At 42.6% G+C, this 19375-nt stretch overlaps 1 protein-coding gene across 1 annotated transcript; it reads right to left on the reverse strand.

Annotated features, from left to right (window-relative positions):
- Positions 1-310: 310 nt before the first annotated feature.
- LOC142652407 (polyadenylate-binding protein 1-A-like) lies at positions 311-18076 on the reverse strand. The gene is made up of 15 exons (XM_075828048.1): positions 17983-18076; positions 17275-17490; positions 8902-9095; positions 8713-8828; positions 7436-7572; positions 7234-7328; positions 6148-6285; positions 5972-6067; positions 5400-5672; positions 5249-5318; positions 2483-2593; positions 1874-2013; positions 1511-1592; positions 1297-1427; positions 311-1203 (listed from the first exon to the last, which is right to left on the reverse strand). Exons 2-15 carry the CDS (start codon positions 17465-17467, stop codon positions 1123-1125), a joined length of 1857 nt encoding a protein of 618 aa, XP_075684163.1. The 5' UTR covers positions 17468-17490; positions 17983-18076; the 3' UTR covers positions 311-1122.
- Positions 18077-19375: the final 1299 nt, after the last annotated feature.

Raw genomic sequence — 19375 nt, forward strand, 5'->3', positions numbered from 1 at the left:
ACCGTCGCCCAGTTGCACGCCGTCGCCTAGGAAGGGGCCGTGCAAGTAGGCAGGGACTGAGTGGCGGGTAGATTAGAGCTCACCTGTCTGTCTCCCTACCCCGTCATTACACACATCCTGCGTCAGAGAGTTCCATAGTCTGGCAGTAGCATGGCATGGCCTGAATATGTTCAGGTTATTGCTTAGCAACAGGAGCTGCTATACATTGGTGACTCGGCAATACGTTGTTGCGCTTCTGAAGTCCGTAAACAGAGAAAAGTAATATATCTGCCAATCAAGATTCATGATTTTAGGTATTGCTTTATTATTTCTAATCATTTTTTATTATTATTTTATTATTTTATTCTGAACCAAACTAAGTACCACTATAGTTCAAAATGCCAACAGAGGCTTCCTTGTACTATCCATTGACAATAAGCACGCAAATATTAACATGGAAGCAAGAATATTATACAATTTATTTTTCTTTATACAACTGAAAAGTTCTCTGATGGGTGCAGATGCCTTGCAGGGAAAATTGACACAGAAAATTTTCATTAATGCGTGACATTAATTTAAAGGGGTTTTGCCACAATTGACATTTATCACCTATCTACAGGATAGGTGATAAATGTATGAATGCTAAAGGCCCCACCACTGAAACCCCATTGATCACTAGAACAAGGGTACTGAGAGTCCCCCACCCCTCACTGTACCCCCCGCATGGATCAGCAGGCGAGCATGTGTGCTGCCACTTTATTTAATTATGGGGCTGATGGAAACAGTTGAGCACTGTACTCTGCTGTCTCCATCAGTCCCATAGAGCGGCACTGCACATGCTTAACCGCTGCTCCATTTAAACTTCTCCTCACTGCAATCGTTCAGTGAGGAGGAATGGGGGGGGGGGCTTGGTGGGGCCCCCAGCATTCAGACACTCATCACCTATCCTGTGGATAGGTGATAAATGTCGATTCTGGGAATACCCCTTTAATTCCAATTTAGGCATTCCTTTTTAACACTGGGACATGGAAAGGGTCCTCAACGTATTAAAAAGTTTTTAACCTACAAATTGAGATTTGGACTTTTAGCTATAAAAAATATGAATAGCAAAGTTCACTGAGCCTGGATAGAACATGCTACAACTTAGATGCATGCTTGACAGCCAACTTGGTACACCACTTCCTTGGCCTGATGGACTTGCAGCACAGCAACTGCTTCATCAACCTGAAATAAGAAGCCACATGTTAACGCCAGGCCCGGGTTATGAGGAAAGAAGGTAAACATTACTCTGCACATAAGATAAGAATACGGTCATACCTTGGAGCGGAGATATTCTGGTGACTGAAGCATCTGCAGAACTTCCGAATCGTCAAGTTCCAGCAGCATTCCTGTGATTTTCGCAGCAAGTGTAGGGATCATGGCTTGAATTAGAGAGAACAGGCGCTCACCTAGAACCAAAGGAATTCTTATATCATGTCTTATGTTCCTTCACAATGTACATGATGTGGCAGCGCTGTATGGGTTTACCTACCCAGCATTTGCTTCTGGTCACCTGGAGAAACAGGAGGGGCCAGTATAGAGGGAGCCGATGGTTGATCCAGAAAGACCGTGGGCTGCAGGCGGAAAAAAAAATACAGAACATACAAAAAAGCTATAGTCTTTACTGGCAAACAGTTTTCTGGGGGTTACTTTATTTAACTTCCCAATGAACGACACTGGTTGTGCTGGAAAAAGTAAAATAAAAAATGTGTACTGAGCGTTTTACATTTATTTATGTAAGCAGGGAGCTCGATGTCAGTGTTGATCTTTGCAGTCAAAAATGATGAGGCCTCCTACATCTTTGGCAACGAACCTGTACATATAATTGACATTGGGTCGTACAGACAAAGATTACCTGCTGCACTGCAACTTGTGGCTGAATAATAATCTGTTGCGGATTCAGAACTCCAGCAGGATAGTCATATTGAGGAACATTGGCGGCTGCAGCAGCAACATGGGTAGGCTGGGATTCAATTGTTAGTTGTGGAATATTTGCTGTATGAAAAAGTTACAATACCTCAATAAATGTTAGCACTGCTGTTTATAACTTACCATTATACACAGACACTTTAAACAAGAGCATCTAGAAGATCCCCATAAAGGGTTAAACTATTGGGAACTAAGAGCTGCCACTCTACAACTCCTCAAATCAGTATGGGGCTCTATTCTATGCCTGGCATCCAGCTGAAGAGGTCTTTTGAAAGAGTATTTTAAGCATCATCAAGACTGTTATTAGCAATGTTAATTGGTTGAGAGCAGCAGAAAATTATATTCTCATAGTTGTCTTCCAATATTTGCTTTAAAGCTGGATGCCAGTCACCCCCAAGGGCAACGATCAGCCGATGAATGAGCAAACACTTGCTCATCGGCTGATCACATCTTTTATGCAACAAGAAATATTATCGTTGTCGGCAGCACATCTCCCCGGGAAAAGTATTGGACTATGACTGGAGCAGTTACTCACCTACGTGCTGAACTGATACAACACGAGGGGCTGAAGGAGCTGGTCTCATTGTGTTGTACGTTGAAGGTGATGGAGCAGATAGTCGGATGGCTCTTGGCATATTTTGGAATGCTGCAGAAAGGCAAATGGGTAATTCAGCTTCTCAAACCGACTATAAGGTCCATCACCATTTAAAACATTAACATCCCTTTCTTAATGGATCTAAGAAATGAAATGGGTTGTGAAATCTTATGTCAAGACAGTTTAATCACAAGTGAATTTCATTCACTTTGTTTAAATTCTTTACAATTTCCTAGATCTCAACATTTTAATTCACATCCAGAGGCTGAAAACCTGTTCAGATCTAAGGCCTCATGCACACGACCGTAGCCATGTGCACGGCCGTGATTTTCAGGTCAGCCGGCAGCGGACTGTCAGCCGCAAGCCGCCCGCAAATTGCGGGCAATGCACATGGCCGCGGCCATTATTTTCAATGAGCCCGGACCGCAGAAGACGGCCGTAATAAGACATTTCCGTTCTTTCTGCGGTGTGGGCTCCCGGGCCATGCACGGACCGTAAAAACTACGGTCGTGTGCATGGCCCCCTAGAAATGAATGGGGCCGCAATTCTCCCGTGGATTTTCGGGGGAATTGCGGCCGCAAAAGCACGTTCGTGGGCCTAATACTTCGCACAGCTGAGTGCTTGCTACAATTATATCCAGTCTAGACTATTATCATTATAAGCACAAATCTTACTTAGGGATTGCTATACAGGGAGTCAATGGCAGACGTATGCAAAATATACGTCAAAGGGGTTTTCCAGTCCCATAAAATTGATGGCCTATCCTCAGGATAGGCCATCAATATGTGATCGGTCGGGGTCCCACTCCATTGAAATGAATGGGATAAGGCTGTAATAGTGTGAACTGCTGCTACAAGTGTGTTGACGATTCACAGTGCGAGCCATGGAAATGAAGGGGAAGCAGCTCTCGTACTGCTGCTCCTTCAAAACAGTTGATCAGTGGGGGTGCAGGGAGTCGGACCCCAACCGATCACATATTGATGACCTATCCTGAGGATAGTCCATCATTTTTATGGTACTGGAAAACCCCTTTAACTTGATAATTTGAGGTTCCACTTAATCTAAATCTACAGAAGTGGTGTGAACGTAGCCTAAGAGTTATTAGCCTGGAAACATTGCAGCAAACAGGCAGCTATGAATAATAGATCTTGAAAATGGCGAGGAATTAAGAAGTAGACCATAGAGGCTATGCCCTATGGAAATTATAATGTTTATATGCATGGTCAGCCTTAGCTACGTGAGACCGGAGTGGTTGCATTAGCGATGTTTCCGTCACCCTTGATATCAATATATCAATGGTGACTGAAACGGAAGCTGTTGTTTCACTTTCACTTTCCGTTGCAGGGTTCACCCGACGGAAACCTCAGACGGAACCCCGGACCGGAAAGCGAACGGTGATGTGAGCAGGCACTTATGCATACCTCTCCCTTCCGCAGATATTCAGTCACCTCTGTTTGTAAACAGAGCAGCTTCAGCGGTGACATCGGCTGCAGCCTATTTATGGCCTGAGCGGTGCTCAGCTGAGGCCAGTAATAGGCTGCGGCGTTTATGTACTGTCCACGTGATGTCACCACTGCAGCCGCTCTGTATACAGAGAACAGAGGTGACGGTAGCCCCCAGCGCAGGAACGTCTGGGAGGAGAGAGGTAAGTATGGGCTGCTTTTTTATTTTAACCCTTTCAGGACTGATTCATTTTTTTCACTCCCCGTCTTCCAAGAGCCATAACTTTTTTATTTTTCCGTCAATAGAGTGGTGTGAGGGCTTACATTTTGCAGGATGAGTTGTAGCTTCTATTGGCACCATTTAAAGTACCATATAACGTACTGAGAAACTGAATTATTTTTTTTGTCGGCTGAAATTGGAAAAAACTGTGATTCCTCCATTGTTTTTTGAGTAAAGGTAACTTCACATTACATCTTCCCTCCCCATCCGTTTAACGTATAGTATACAGTCCCATAACCTGAAGGAGGGTAAAAAAAAACCTCAGTTCAGGTGGGACTGAGCTATTTTATGCAGTGGGGTCCAGTAAAAAAAAAAAATTACACTGCACATTTTTTGTGTCCATTTAATGTATGCGCCATGAGCTTTTCCGCCGCATATGATAAATGGACAGGCAGGACGTAATGTGAAAACAGCCCCAACAAAACATACAGTACAAACAAAAGCACCAAATACCCATAATAAATAACCATGGTAAATAGAGTGGGGGCACCAAAGGGCAATTCCGCACACACAGGGCATCCTGCAGCCTAAGGCCAGCCCTGTCTATATGTAATTTGATAATAGAAAACTACAGACAGTTCACTTCACCAAGTTAACATGTCATAAACGCATATTCCCACATTTATTAATCAGTTTACTGAGCTCAAAAAATGACTGCATGCCATTTGTATGACTTTTCTCTCAGGAGTTCTGACAAGTGGGCGTGGCTTATAGGAAGTGGGCGTGGTCTTCATACTTAAGTCATTAATTGGCACAAATTTTGGCGCTAATATACACCTACTCATAGAAAGCGTAGATCTCATTTTCTGACTTTAGGACAATTCAAAATGCACCAATTTTATTAATAGACGTCCAACTTTGAATACATTTGGCACAATTCACTCCAACAATCTTTTTTTCTGGACTCGTGTATGATCCCCGGGCTTAATAAATCTCCCCCATAGTAGTTTCAAAGAAATCTACATTCCTATGTTTTAAGCAGACCTTGTGCCGTCCAACTTGGCATAGCCTGTGGTATCTGTCCAGCTGGATAGTATGCAGCATGATTCTGGGTCTAAGGATAAAAACAAGGATTTAACCAAATAATCTTTCCATGTGTGTAAACTTCCTGTAGGCTTATAATCTGGAGACATACCGGTGGAGCAGGTGGCATCAAATAGCTGGGTGGTGGTGGTGGCTGGTAAGCATTGATGACTTGGTAGGGTACTGTTTGAATATAATCCATCTTCTGCATAAATTGATGGGCCAAATGAGCTTGACGGTCCTTCTTGCGCTGTGCCAAGGCAACATACAAGGGCTTGGAAGCTAAAATCCTGCCATTCATGTCTGTGACAGCTTTGGTTGCTTCCTCGGGGGTGGAGAAGCAGACAAAACCAAACCCTTTGCTGCGTCTACCATTCATCATCACCTAAAATATTAGATCACAGTGAACATTCTGCCATCCTCCATAGGCAAATAAACCATAAAAGTTTGCCTAAAGGCATTCACATTTGGTTCAATGTGATTATGAAAAGTTTAAAGAGAATCTGCCGGGTGCACTGAACATGAAGGGGCCGCCGGCGGCATTAAATCGTACAATTCTCGGTCATGCAACCGGCACCAGCGGTATAGTTACGCTGCTCTCCCCGTTTTGTATGTAGAACTGTCAGCAATTTGAGGGCTCAAAATTGCTGACAAATTCCCCTTAAATGTAAAACCTAAGCTCACCTTAGCACTGGTGATGGTACCATAGGGGGAAAATGCTTGATGTAGTCGCCTGTCATCAATGCATTCTGCAAGATTTTTAATGTAGAGATTGATGCCCTAAAACAAAAAAATTACTTATTACTAACTCGCTCCAAACTTTTTAATTACTGACACACATCGCACACAAAGTCACTGACCTGAGATCTGGAGATTCGTTCCTGCTTTATCTGTTCAAACTTCCTCCTAAGCTCATCTTGTCTTTCTGACTTCTTCTGGGCTCTTCCTACATATATGGCCTTACCATTCACGTGCTTACCGTTCATTTCATCCACAGCCTTATGGAATTGGGAAAATGGTTACTTTTACCGATCATTCACATGAGTATTATAGCTCCATGACCTGTATATTTAGTGCCAAAGACAGGACTGGATCCCGTCTTTGGAGGTCAGGACAGCATTTCCCAAAACCTCTCTTTTTGTTAAGGCTTTCCTGATCTCCGAGTGATATAAAGTAAAAGGTATTGAAGATCAATAGTAGTTCCAAACGTTTGGAACTACTATTGATCTTCAATGACTATCTATGTCTTGCAAATTTGAACTACTCTTGTATATTCCTATAAGAGACTGTTAGAACCGAAAACTTATATTTATTACAGTTTAGCTTACTTTCAATCATAATTAAATAAATAAAAAATTTAAGTTTTACTTGTCCAAAAAGTAATAGAAATAGGTTAAATATTAACATACTGGAAGCCTCAAAGTGGTGGTCTCACAGGGGTGTCTCCCACTTGGGACCTCACTATATCAGCCAGAGTGGTGAGCTGCTAAGTAAGAGCGTCTTCTGCACTGGTGAACCTGACCGCCATCCTTGTGTTACATGATCTGCCATTCATTTGAAGAACTCTCGATATGATGGAAATGTATGGAGGGAACGATCATAGTAATGATCGTTCATCCCCGTACATTACCAATCATAACTCCATGTGTCTCGTCGATCATTTTCTTGGCCCATATTGGGCCGCGTAAAAGAACCCTTAAGTGGACACTGCCAACTACCTTAGCTTGCCGTAAAGGGGTTGTGGGCCCCTTATTCTTCAGAAGAGTGAGGGGACCTGAGGTGGCACCCCATGTGGATATGCCATACATTTCTGAAATGAGCAACCCCTTTAAAATCGAAACAAGGAGGAATCTCCTCAACACACTTTTTGCAACTTCCAACAACCAAGACAGCCTGCAATAGAAAAGATAACAGTACTGATTCCAATGATTTTGTCTTCATCTCACTCTTAGTGCATCCTCATGTTTTTCATAGCTAACAAAGCCGAATCCCTTGGACGTCCCATTTTCATCAGTCATAACTTTAACACTCAGTGTCGGCCCTAAAGTGAGATTATTGTACAAATTTAGAACAAGTAGGTACAGAAAATATAAAGTTGCCAGACTAATGCTGATGTGGCTACACACCGAATCTTTACCAGTCACCTACCATATTTGCTGAACAATTCCTTGAGTCGTCCATCATCCATGTCTTCCCCAAAGTTCTTGATGTAAAGATTAGTGAACAAAGCTCTGACACCAACTTCAGGTTCACGTTCATTACGGGACTTGAAATGTCCAATGAACCTTTGTAGAGAAAACAAAAAAGTCTATCTACAGTTTTGACTTACTAAAGACAGCATGGCGAAAAACATTTTAAAGGCTATTCCTCTGTTCTCCTTCGGGACCACGGGTGTTTGTAGGAACATGTGCTCTTATAGGCTGGATTAAGGATGTAAAACTTTATTCCCACAGCGTTTGAGCTTTCTGTTAAAGGTATACGTGGATGGAAGGCAGACATACCCATGCCCATAGGGTACCATTGAAAAAAAAACATATGCTGTGTATTTTTTACTGGATGCCTCTTTCATATAATACAATATTAAAATATCCGTTTTCTTAATTCAGTAATAGTTATTTTTGATGTCCTATGAATATAGTGGTAATACTAATGCATGGATCAAGAGTCCCAAGTAGGTAGCAACAATTTCCCTCACATGCCATCATTTTACTACATACGGTCTACAGGCTGGCAAAGTAATGAATTTACATTTTGTTCTTTGATTTCAAAACTCTAAAAACAATTTCATACTTTGCAGTCTTGATAAAAAAAATGTCTCATGTTATTTAATGCCAAGAGCAGGAGTGGAGCCTAAAGGAAGGAGAAATATAATTTAGCTTTATACTGTTCCTCTTTTTTAATTCATGGAAATTAGTTTTTCTAAGCAAGACACAGGCTATGTCAAAAATGTCTAATAGGTGGGGGTCTCAGAGGTCACTGGCAGTACAGGAGGCAGTGGACTCCCATTCTTACAATGGGTGGGAGACTAGAGGTGAGACCCCCACCTAAAAGACATTAATGGCACATCCTGTGTCCAATTAACTCATTGTGTAGCTATATTATTAAAGGGTAACTAAACTTTTAAAAAACTTTTGACATGTCCGACCCCCACCGATCGCTAAAACGAAGCAGCAGACTTTCTATTGAACCTGTACACTGCTCGCTTTGCTTTCCGAAGAAAGCTGATCACCCGGGTGCTTCTGCCGCTTTGTTTTAACGATCGGTGGGGGCCTCAGTGCTCGGACCCCCACCGATCAAAACTTCTAAAATGTCACTATGACATGTCAAAAGTTTTTTAAAAGTTTAGTCACACCCTTTAACATTTTTTGTTAACACAAGTCATTGGGCAGATGGGAATTCTCTTTATTATATGACATTCTACTTACACTTTCTGTTCATTTAGGAGCATACCATTCAATGAATCAATGGCCTTCTGGGCCGATTCCTGGGTCTCAAAATGTACAAACCCATAGCCCTTAGATCCATTTTCATCACACACGATCTGTAACACATTATATAAAGTAATTACATTATTCCTATACAGCCTGCGTAGATCACTATTTAGGTTTACTTACCTTACAAGACAGGATATTGCCGAATGCAGAAAACGTATCAAATAGCAATTTGCTATCAATGGATTTATCCAAGTTTTTGACAAAAACATTGCCAACCCCACTCTTTCGTAGAGATGGGTCGCGCTGACACCACATAATGCGCATTGCATTGCCCTTCAGGTCTTCAAAGTTCATTGTATCCAGAGCACGTTCCGCTGATGAAAAAAATATGGGGGATTTTAAGCAAATAGACTCCATAAGGTATAATAAAAGGACTAAAATTTGCTTACCAAAATGTTCATATAGAAGAGACAGGTTAATAAGCAGTTAATTAAACACCTGAGTAGTACCCGCCTATTATAGGCAGGAGGATCCACACCACACTTGTATAGTATGCAGCAATAACAAAAAAATTTATTAGGGGTGGGAAGCTGTGCTGCCTTTGGACTCCAGGAAATAAAAATTTAGATAAGCAAATTTTAGTCTTTCCTGGTCGTCCTCAGGCAGCATACCAATAGGATTTAAAAAGCAATAAATTAAATAGGGTGGGAAGAAGTCGCCCTTTTAAGCACCGAACTGCCAAAGGCTAAATCTTCTGAAGCTAGGATGTCCAATGTCGAGTGGGGTGCCCACATAGCTGCTCTGCAAATTTGATCTATGGGCACTTGGCCCAACTATGCCCATGATGTCAAGGTGGATGTTGTAGAATGGGCTTTAAGAAATAATTGAAATTCTTGGCCTTGTAAGGAGTAACATTCCTTAATGGTATCTCTCACCAATCTAGCCAATGTAGCCTTGCTGGCTTTTTGACCTCTAGGAGCGCCATAGGTCTGTAAATATAGGGACTCTGATTTTGGATGTAACCTGTAAATACTGAATGACAGCACTTCTAACATCCACTCGAACAAGCACTCTTGATTCTCATCCTCTGGATCTGGAAGAAAAGGTGGAAGGATGATCTCCTTATTGATGTTGGTGGAGGATGCCACTTTAGGAATGAACCCTGGAAAGTGTGGAGAACAATACAGTCCTGTAATACTCTCAGGTATTTTTCTTTGTAAGACAATGTTTGAAGTTCACCAAATTCTGCGGGCAGAGGTGATGGCAACTAGAAAAATAGTTTAGAAATAGATGCTTCAAACTTGCTTGAGCTAATGGTTCAAAGGGATGAAGCTATCCCTTCTGTGACAATAGATCTTGTTGTACTGGTAGTTTCCAGTACCTTCCTTTTGAAAGAGACAAAACGAGATTGAACCAAGCCCTGCGAGGCAAGAATGGAATCACAGTAATGGCCTCCACTTGCTCGTCTATTATCTTCCTGAGAATTCTGAATTATAGGAAATGGAGGAAAGGCATAAATCAATCTGTTTCTTCAACTTAGAGAGAGCCCATCTATCGGGTACACCACATTTCTCCACTATCTGATGGAAAATAGCTCTATTTAGGCTCCATTCTGATGGATGAAGGGCATTGCGACTGAGCCAATCTGCCTTGCTGTTAAAGAGGCTCTGTCACCAGATTCTCAAATCCCTATCTCCTATTGCATGTGATCGGCGCTGCAATGTAGAGAACAGTAACGTGTTTTTTTTTTAAAAAACGATCATTTTTGGCCAAGTTATGAGCAATTTTATATATATGCAAATGAGCTTTTAAATGGACAACTGGGCGTGTTTTTTTTCATATGTCCAACTGGGCGTGTATTGTTTTTAACTGGGCGTGTTTACTTGTTTTACTAACTGGGCGTTGTGAATAGAAGTGTATGATGCTGACGAATCAGTGACCAGTCAGCATCATTCCCTCCTCTCCATTCATTTACACAGCAGCATCACGTTCTTACTAGAAAAGATGTGCAGCCACATACACAAGTGTCCTGATAATGAATACACATGATCTCCAGCCTGGACGCCATGTGTACTCAGAATCCTGGCACTTCTGAATCTTTTCTGTGAGATTTCCAGCAAGGGAAAAGAAATCTTGTTTAACTCGTAATCTCGCGAGATTACGCGTGGCTTGCTGGAATCTCACAGAAAAGATTCAGAAGTGTCAGGATTCTGAATACACATGATGTCCAGGCTGGAGGTCATGTGTATTCATTTTCAGGATACTTGTGTATGTGGCTGCAGATCGTTCTAATAAGAACGTGATGCTGCTGTGTAAATGAATGGAGAGGAGTGCATGATGCTGACTGGTCACTGATTCGTCAGCATCATACACTTCTATTCACAACGCCCAGTTAGTAAAACAAGTAAACACGCCCAGTTAAAAACACAATACACGCCCAGTTGGATATACGAAAAAAAACCACGCCCAGTTGTCCATTTCAAAGCTCATTTGCATATATATAAAATTGCTCATAACTTGGCCAAAAATGAACGTTTTTTTAAAAAAAAACACGTTACTGTTATCTACATTGCAGCGCCGATCACATGCAATAGGAGATAGGGATTTGAGAATCTGGTGATAGAGCCTTTTTAAGTAGACTTCGAAAGTGAACAGCTGTGAGGTTGAACAAATTGGCTTCTGTCCAAGTCATCAACATCACGGATTCTCTGGACAGAGCACGACTTCTGGACCTACCTTGTTTGTTGATGTAATAAACGGAAGGAAAGTTGTTTTTCTGAATCAGGACGCTGGTGTTGGAGAGGAGATGCTGAAATTAAACTTGAGCTCTCCTGATCGCTCTCTGATATTGGATGACAGAAGTTTTTCTTCTGGAGACCACATCTGTTGACACCGGTGATTCTGCATATGAGCCCCCCAGCCCCAAGAGAAAGCATCTGTTCTTAGAGTTATTGGGGGATGAGGAGTTAGTGCTCTGCCCATGGATAACATGGCCAGATTAAACCACCACATCAATTCCTTCTTGGTGACTGGAGAGATGGACATTAGATGGTCTAGGGATGCAGTATGTCTGTTCCAAGAGCTCAAGATATTGATCTGAAGAACTCGGATGTGGACTTTGGCCCATGGTACAGGATCTATAGCCGAGGTTAGTAAGCCCAGAATTCTCATTGCTGAGCGGATTGTCACCATCTGCACAGATATTAGGCGAGTCACTCCCTGAATATTTTTGTAGCAACGCTCTGGAGATAGACTGAGGTTCATGTGATGAGAATTGATGATGAAGCCAAGGTATTTTGTCTTTTGGACTGTCACCAACTGAGATTTCTTAATATTGATGAGGAAACCATGCGTTCTCAGAGTCTGTAGAATTGACTGGAGATGAAGTAACAGAGCCTAAGTCGTCGGTGCTATAATCAACCATTCATCTATATATGGGATGATGGTAATTCCCTGGAGATGCAAGGCTGCTGTGAGGACCACTGATATTTTTGTGAACACTCGTGGAGCAGACGTGATCCCAAATGTTAGGCAATTGAATGGATAATGCTGAATGTGTGACTTTGTTGTCTGGCGTCAGAACTTGAAATATCATAGAATATACCCCTTGGTCCTTTGGTGATAAGGAACCGGTTCCAGTACTCCCTTTTGAAGAAATTCCTGGACCAGTTGAAGGAGGACTCTACACATTGGGAGGGTACTCTCTGAATTCCAGGGCATATCCCCTGCAGATGGTAGAGGACACCCATTCGTGTGAGGAAATGTGAGACCACTGTTTTGAAAACAGGTTAAATCTTCATCGGACCATAAAAGGGGGCCTGGCGTCATTGGTTACCAGTTTTTTTTATTTTTCACCCTCTTCTTAAAGGAGGGGAGGATTTCCTGGCGTCCATCTCTCCCCTGTCTACCTTGGAAACGAAAATGTAATTTGTTTTTAGGTGAACGCCTACGTTGATAATGAAAAAGGCTTGTTAAAGGCTTTCTTAGGTTGAGGGAAGGCTTGCCCTTTACCCTCCGACAGGGACTCCAGGATCTTCTCCAACTGAAATCCAAACAGACTCTCAGATTGGAAGGGTAGGTTACAGGAATTAATTTTGGTCTGAACATCTTCCTTCCATAGCTTTATCCATAAAGTGGAGATCTTTATAGATTCCAGAGAACTGTCACATAGGAATTCTGTGGCATTTTTCATCAATGGTAAATTTTGAAAAATCTCCTCTCTGGGCACTCCATCTTGTAAGTCTTGGGTCAGATGACTAAGCCACACTCTTAGGGCACCGAGGCAGTTGCTAGAGATGTCTTGTATGCTGCCGTATAAGTTTTCCTGAGGCTGGGTTCCCACGGTGCAGATTTGCTGTCAGATTTTGTAAGCCAAAACTAGATCTGGATCCAGGAAAGCGGACATATAATGTCTTTCTTTATATAATTTTTATTTGTGTTCCGTTCTGGCTTTAAAAATACTTGCGAAATCTGCACTGTGGGAATCCAGCCTCAAAGCCCCATCTGATTTTCTGTCAAGTGGATCAGGGAGAAGGGCAGACTCCTGAGAAGGGAATACCACTTTTTGGGCAAGCTTTGCCACTGAGGAAGCAATTTGAGGTATTTCTTCCCACTGAGAAGTGTAATGAGGATCTATCCTATAAAGATTTTTATACCTTGGGCCTGGATGAAATCTCTTGTCTGTCTTAGCCCAGTCATGCTTTAGTCCTTCTGACAGAAGAAGATGACATGGAAAGACTTTATCCTTAGATTTAGGAAAGTAGAAAAGTCTCTCTCTCTTAGGCTGTGTTCACACAGAGTTTTTTGCAGGAGGAAAATTCCGCCTCAAAATTCCGTTTGGGATTTTGAAGCAGATTTTGTCCTTCCTGCACGTTATTTGCCGCGATTTTCACCGCGTTTTTTGCTCGCACCCATTGAGTGCTATGGACAAAACACTCAGCGAAATACGCTTTCTCTGCCTCCCATTGATGTCAATGGGGGGTCAGAGGCGTAAACGCATGAAGATAGGGCATGTCCCTTCTTTATCCCGCGAGGCGGGTTTACTGCTCGCGGGAGAAAACCGCCCCCGCCTCCCATTGAAATCAATGGGATGCATTTTCGGCCATTTTTTGACGAGTTTTGCGGAGCGGTTTCCGCACCAAACAACTCGTCAAAATACTCCGTGTGAACAGGGCCTTAGGCTGATCTAGGTCAGATTCAATAGCAGCCTTAGCCGCTTTTTTCAGCCAGGAGACTTTATCCTTTTTTCAGGAAGTAAAGCTCATCATCATCATCCACAGATTCATCATCAGAAATATATTCTCCTTCAGAAAGATGAATCCTCTGAAGAGGAGGGAGACACAGCATGTTTTGGTCAACCACAGCACAGGTTCCCAGATGGTCTCCCATACTGGTACTTGCTGGGCCTTAAAGAGGCTCTGTCACCAGTTTATAACTGTCCCATCTTCTACCTAATCTAATAGGTGCTGTAATGTAGATAAGTAATGTGTTGTTTTAAAAAAGAAAAAAAAAAAAAGGTTTATTATTGACAAAGTTATGAGCATTTTAAGTGTTATGCAAATTTGTTCTTAATGACCAAGTGGGCGTAGTAAAGAGAAGTGTATGATGCTGACCAATCAGCGTCATACACTTCTCTTTATTCATGTTCAGCTGTACACACAGCACAGCGTGATCTCGCGAGATCACGCTTTGTTGTCACTTACTCCTACAGTAACTTTACCGGAGTGTTGGGAGAATGAAAAGACAGTGTCTCCAGCCAGTCTTTTCATTCTCCCGACACTCCGGTAAAGTTACTGTGGGAGTAAGTGACAGCACAGCGTGCTCTCGCGAGATCACGCTGTGCTGTGTGTACCGTTGAACATGAATGAAGAGAAGTGTATGACGCTGATTGGTCAGCATCATACACTTCTCTTTACTACGCCCACTTCGTCATTAAGAACAAATTTGCATAACACTTAAAATGCTCATAACTTTGTCAAAAATAAACATATATATATATTTTTTTTTAAATAACACATTACTTATCTACCTGAAAGCGCCTATTAGATTAGGTAGAAGATGGGACAGTTATAAACTGGTGACAGAGCCTCTTTAAGATGTATAGCTTCTATGATCTGAACAAGGGCAGCCACATTCAGCTTACAATGGCCATTGACTGGTGAAGAAGGTCCCTCAGTTCTGTGTTGCTTTCTCTTATAAGAAGTTCTGGCATCCAGAAAGGTAAGGGTATGTTCACACGGCCTATTTACGGCCGTAAATCGGGCGTTTTTGCCCCGAATTACGCCCGAAAATAGCGCCTCAATAGCGCTGACAAACATCTGCCCATTGAAAGCAATGGGCAGACGTTTGTCTGTTCACACGAGGCGTATATTTACGCGCCGCTGTCAAATGACGGCGCGTAAATAGACGCCCGCGTCAAAGAAGTGACCTGTCACTTCTTTGGCCGTATTTAGAGCCGTTATTCATTGACTCCAATGAATAGCAGCGCTAATTACGGCCGTAATTGACGCGGCGTTCAAGCGCCTGCACATGCCGGTACGGCTGAAATTACGGGGATGTTTTCAGGCTGAAACATCCCCGTAATTTCAGCCGTAACGGACGCGCTCGTGTGAACATACCCTAATAGTTAGCTGCTCTTTATACCAGCCCAGGAAGGATCTGGCTTCAGCCCTCTGGGGATCATCATCCTGAGGAGAACTTTCAAGTGATGGACATGCAGTGTACAGATTAGCAGAGCAGGGAGAGGCTGGTCACATTTTTGACAAAGTCTGTGCTTAGACTTTCTCCTCCTTTTGCCAGACTCATGTCTTGATGTGAACATCTGTAACAACAGGTACATATCAGTATGTTCTCTCATAACGTCTGAGCAAGCATAACGCACGCCATGAGTGTAGTTACCACATGAGACGTCACATCCGAGGCAATAAGAACAGCATCACAGGTCAGCTTACCTTGCTAACAGAAGGATTGTGCTGCCTAGCAGTGGCGCCATGATTCCCCTCAGACTGCAGGTTTAATATGAGGCCAGGCTTGGGAACGAGGCCCTCACACATGTGCAGAAGCACTAGCATAACTGGTCTTCCTGCAAAGTCAAGTGCCGCCCAATCCGAGGCAAAGGGGACGCATGGCGTGAATTTCGTCATACAAGAGGAACCAATTTGGCGCCCGGCCGGTGATGATGTGTCCAGCGTCAACGGAGATCCCAGAACATCCTCTCCGGGAGACATTGTCACCATTTTAGAAGGAAAAAACCGGCCTGTCCGACAAATAATAGGAAAAGAGGGAGCACCATCCATCCTCCCGAACATAACACACAGAGCAGCGCCTGTTGTTCTTCAAGCCGAGGGAACCGATACTAGAGTATATAGCTTGGAATATAGATAAATGGAAGAAAAAAATACAAGTGTGGTGTGGATCCTTGTGCCTTTTATAGGCGGGTACTACTCAAGTGTTTAATTCACTGCTTATTAACCTGTCTCTTCTGGTTGTACTTAAGGGAGTTTAACCCATTGGTGATCTGCCTGAGGACGACAAGGAAAGGTTGACTACTTCAATCAAGTGCTTGTCATATGCGCTGATAGGATTTGTCGAGCTTAAAGGCTATGTACAGTTTTTTTAGTTGTTTTTTTATACATGGGGATGAGCGATTGTATTAATGATCTTTCGTCCCCATACAGGGACGATCGTTTCCCACCAGATTTTTTGTTCTGGGGCCTCCACCAACCTTAATCCAGTTCTGAACAGGGGTGGTCATTTTAAAATTGATAAACTTACACGACCATTAAAAATAGTAATTGACGGCAAATTACATTATTTAGAATAAATGTAATTTCTATCGTTTTATTTCTTTATTTATTTTAAAGTCATTAGTAACTATACACAAAATCTAATTTATTAATTATTACAGATTTAGAATTTTCCTGTCATATATAATTTTGCTGAATTTACATGGCTGCCATATTTTATACATATCCTGTGGGTCAAATCAAGGTTTGTGGGGTCCACCTTCCCAGTAACGGTTATATAATGTGTGACAATCTTATATGTACAGGTGCCCCCTGACTGTCCCCTAATGTCTGCTGTTCCCCTATAGGTAACCTGAGCTGGAGGTGCCTTGTAGCTGCTTTCCCCGCTCAATCTATGGTAATAAAGACAAATTCTTAGTGCCTGAATTTCTTCTAGTTATTAGTGCAGGCCGATGCATTGAAGCTCTGAACAAAAATAAATGGAGAATTGTTTTTAGTAGGCCTAAAAATTCCCATGGCTTGATGTTGGAAAAGTCTGAGGGACTTGAGATGAGGGGTATAGCTATAAGGGGTGCAGAGGTAGGAGTCGCAGCCGGGCCCTGAAGCCCGAGGGTGCCCAAAAGCCCCTCTGCCGCCAGTATTATAAATGATATATGGTATGGCGGGCCTTGTTATAGATCTTGCATTAGGGCTCAGGAGCTTCAAGTTATGCCTCTGCCTGAGAGGTGGATGCCGCTGAGCTACTGCCCCGTATTGTCCTCCCTATAATCTAGACCTGTATACGCTATATTTACGTAAGAATTCTTACCATCCGCTGGCTGCTGGAAGTTGACATAGGCATAGCCAAGAGACTGACGGGTGGTCTTGTTCCTGCATACTCTGATTGACAAAATTGGACCTGCAAGAGTGAACTTTTCAAACAGCATAGCCTCTGTGACCTCGGGGTGAAGGTCCCCAACATATAGAGATGCTGGACTGTGGCTGAGAGCACTAGCAGACATTATTTATCTTCCTGGAGAGTTCACTAGAATAAAGGAGATTGTAAGGACATTGAAAAGGACAAATACACAACGTAATGTAATGTAATGTTGAAAGTTAGTGGGTGCAACAGATGTGAGATTAGATAAACATGGCTGCTTTCCTCTAGACAAAGTGTCATTTGTTCATGGGCTGTGTGTGGTAATGTAGCTCAGCACCAATCAAGTGAATTCGGCTGAACTGCAATACCGTACATAGCCTATGGACAAGTGTGGCGCTGTTTCATGGAAAAAAGCAGCTGGTTTTCTGACCTCATACAACCCCTGTAATATACAAATGAATGATCCCAATACTTAATGAATCTATGCAGCTAGAAGGAGCAGGATCCTCTCTGGGCATCTAAGGATACGGGGGCTGTTTCACTGGGTACAGATGCGGCAATGTCTAATTGTCTATTTGTTGACTTGGTGTAACCCGTGTAAGATGCCAGTAATGATAGGGTTAAAGATCATAATTTTATGATGATGTTCATCGTTACCTTATTTCTGTCTGTAGGGGCCTCTTGACTGCTTCAAACTGTTAATTTTTGCTGTTATATCTGTCACCCGGTCAGAGCTGAGCTGCCGCATGGCCGAGTGAGTGGCCAACTGATGTCCATGTGAGGAAAGGGCAGTTACTACCAATCTGAACACAAAAATGGCTGCCACTTTTCTAAGTCACATCACTATTACCCCATGCAATAAATATCATTACCTTACCTATAAATAAGATAAGAATACTACACCTACAATTACATCAATGCAACATTCCCAGAATGATATTGTGACCCCAATTAAAGGGAATTTTCAGCCGTTTTTTTCCGCGGCTTCCGCGGTAAAAAAAAACTCAGGGTGAACAGGGACTAAGTTATCTCAGGGACTTCAGGGGAAACCAGAAAATGCAGCTTTAATTCACACCCATGTGCCGCAACATATCCCAAAAATGTTTTGCTTACCTGAATGACTTAATTCTGGAGATCCTCCACTGTCTTCTACTAGATCTACTACAGAGAGCAGTGATAAAAAGAAAACGAGTACATGTAGGAATAGCTGTGTAGGAATAGTGACATATGAGGCTGATTTTGTAAACTCTAGAAAATCTGTTTGATTTCACATTGTTACATATGGACAAGTTTCCATATACACTATATGGACAAAAGTATTGGGGGGACACCTACACATTACACCTACAGGAGTTTTTATGACATCCCATTCTAAATCCATAGCCATTAATATGCAGGTGGTCCCCACTTTGCAGCTAAAACAGCTTCCACTCTTCTGGGAAGGATTTCTACAAGATTTTGGAGTGTCTGTGGGATTTTTTTGCCCATTCATTGTGAAATCAGACACTGATGTTGGAAGAGACGGCCTGGCTCACAATCTCTGTTCGAGTTCATCCCAAAGGTGTTGGATGGAGTTGAGGTCAGGGCTCTGTGCAGACCAGTCAAATTTTTGCAACCAAACTCACCCAGCTATGTCTTTATGGACCTCGCTTTGTGCACTGGGGCGCAGTCATGCTGGAACAGAAAAGGGCCGAACCACAAACTGGTCCCACAATGTTGGATGCTACAATTGTCCAAAATGTCTTGGTACGCGAAAGCTTTAAGATTTCCCTTCACTGGAATTAAAAGGTCCTAAGCCAACCCCTGAAAAACCACCCCATAGCATTATCACTCCTCCAAACTTTACAGTTGGCACAATGCAGTCAGGCAAGTAACGATTTCCTGGCATTCGCCAAACCCAGACTCATCCATCAGACTGTCAGATAGAGAAGCGTGATTCATCCCTCCACAGAACACGTTTCCACTGCTCGAGTCCAGTGGCAGCGTTCTTTACATGGCGATGTGCGGGACTTTATACACCTGGGGTAATGGGACTGAATGTAATTATTAA

Source organism: Rhinoderma darwinii, chromosome 5 (assembly GCF_050947455.1).
Source record: "Rhinoderma darwinii isolate aRhiDar2 chromosome 5, aRhiDar2.hap1, whole genome shotgun sequence".
In the NCBI taxonomy this organism is placed as follows: Eukaryota; Metazoa; Chordata; class Amphibia; order Anura; family Rhinodermatidae; genus Rhinoderma; species Rhinoderma darwinii.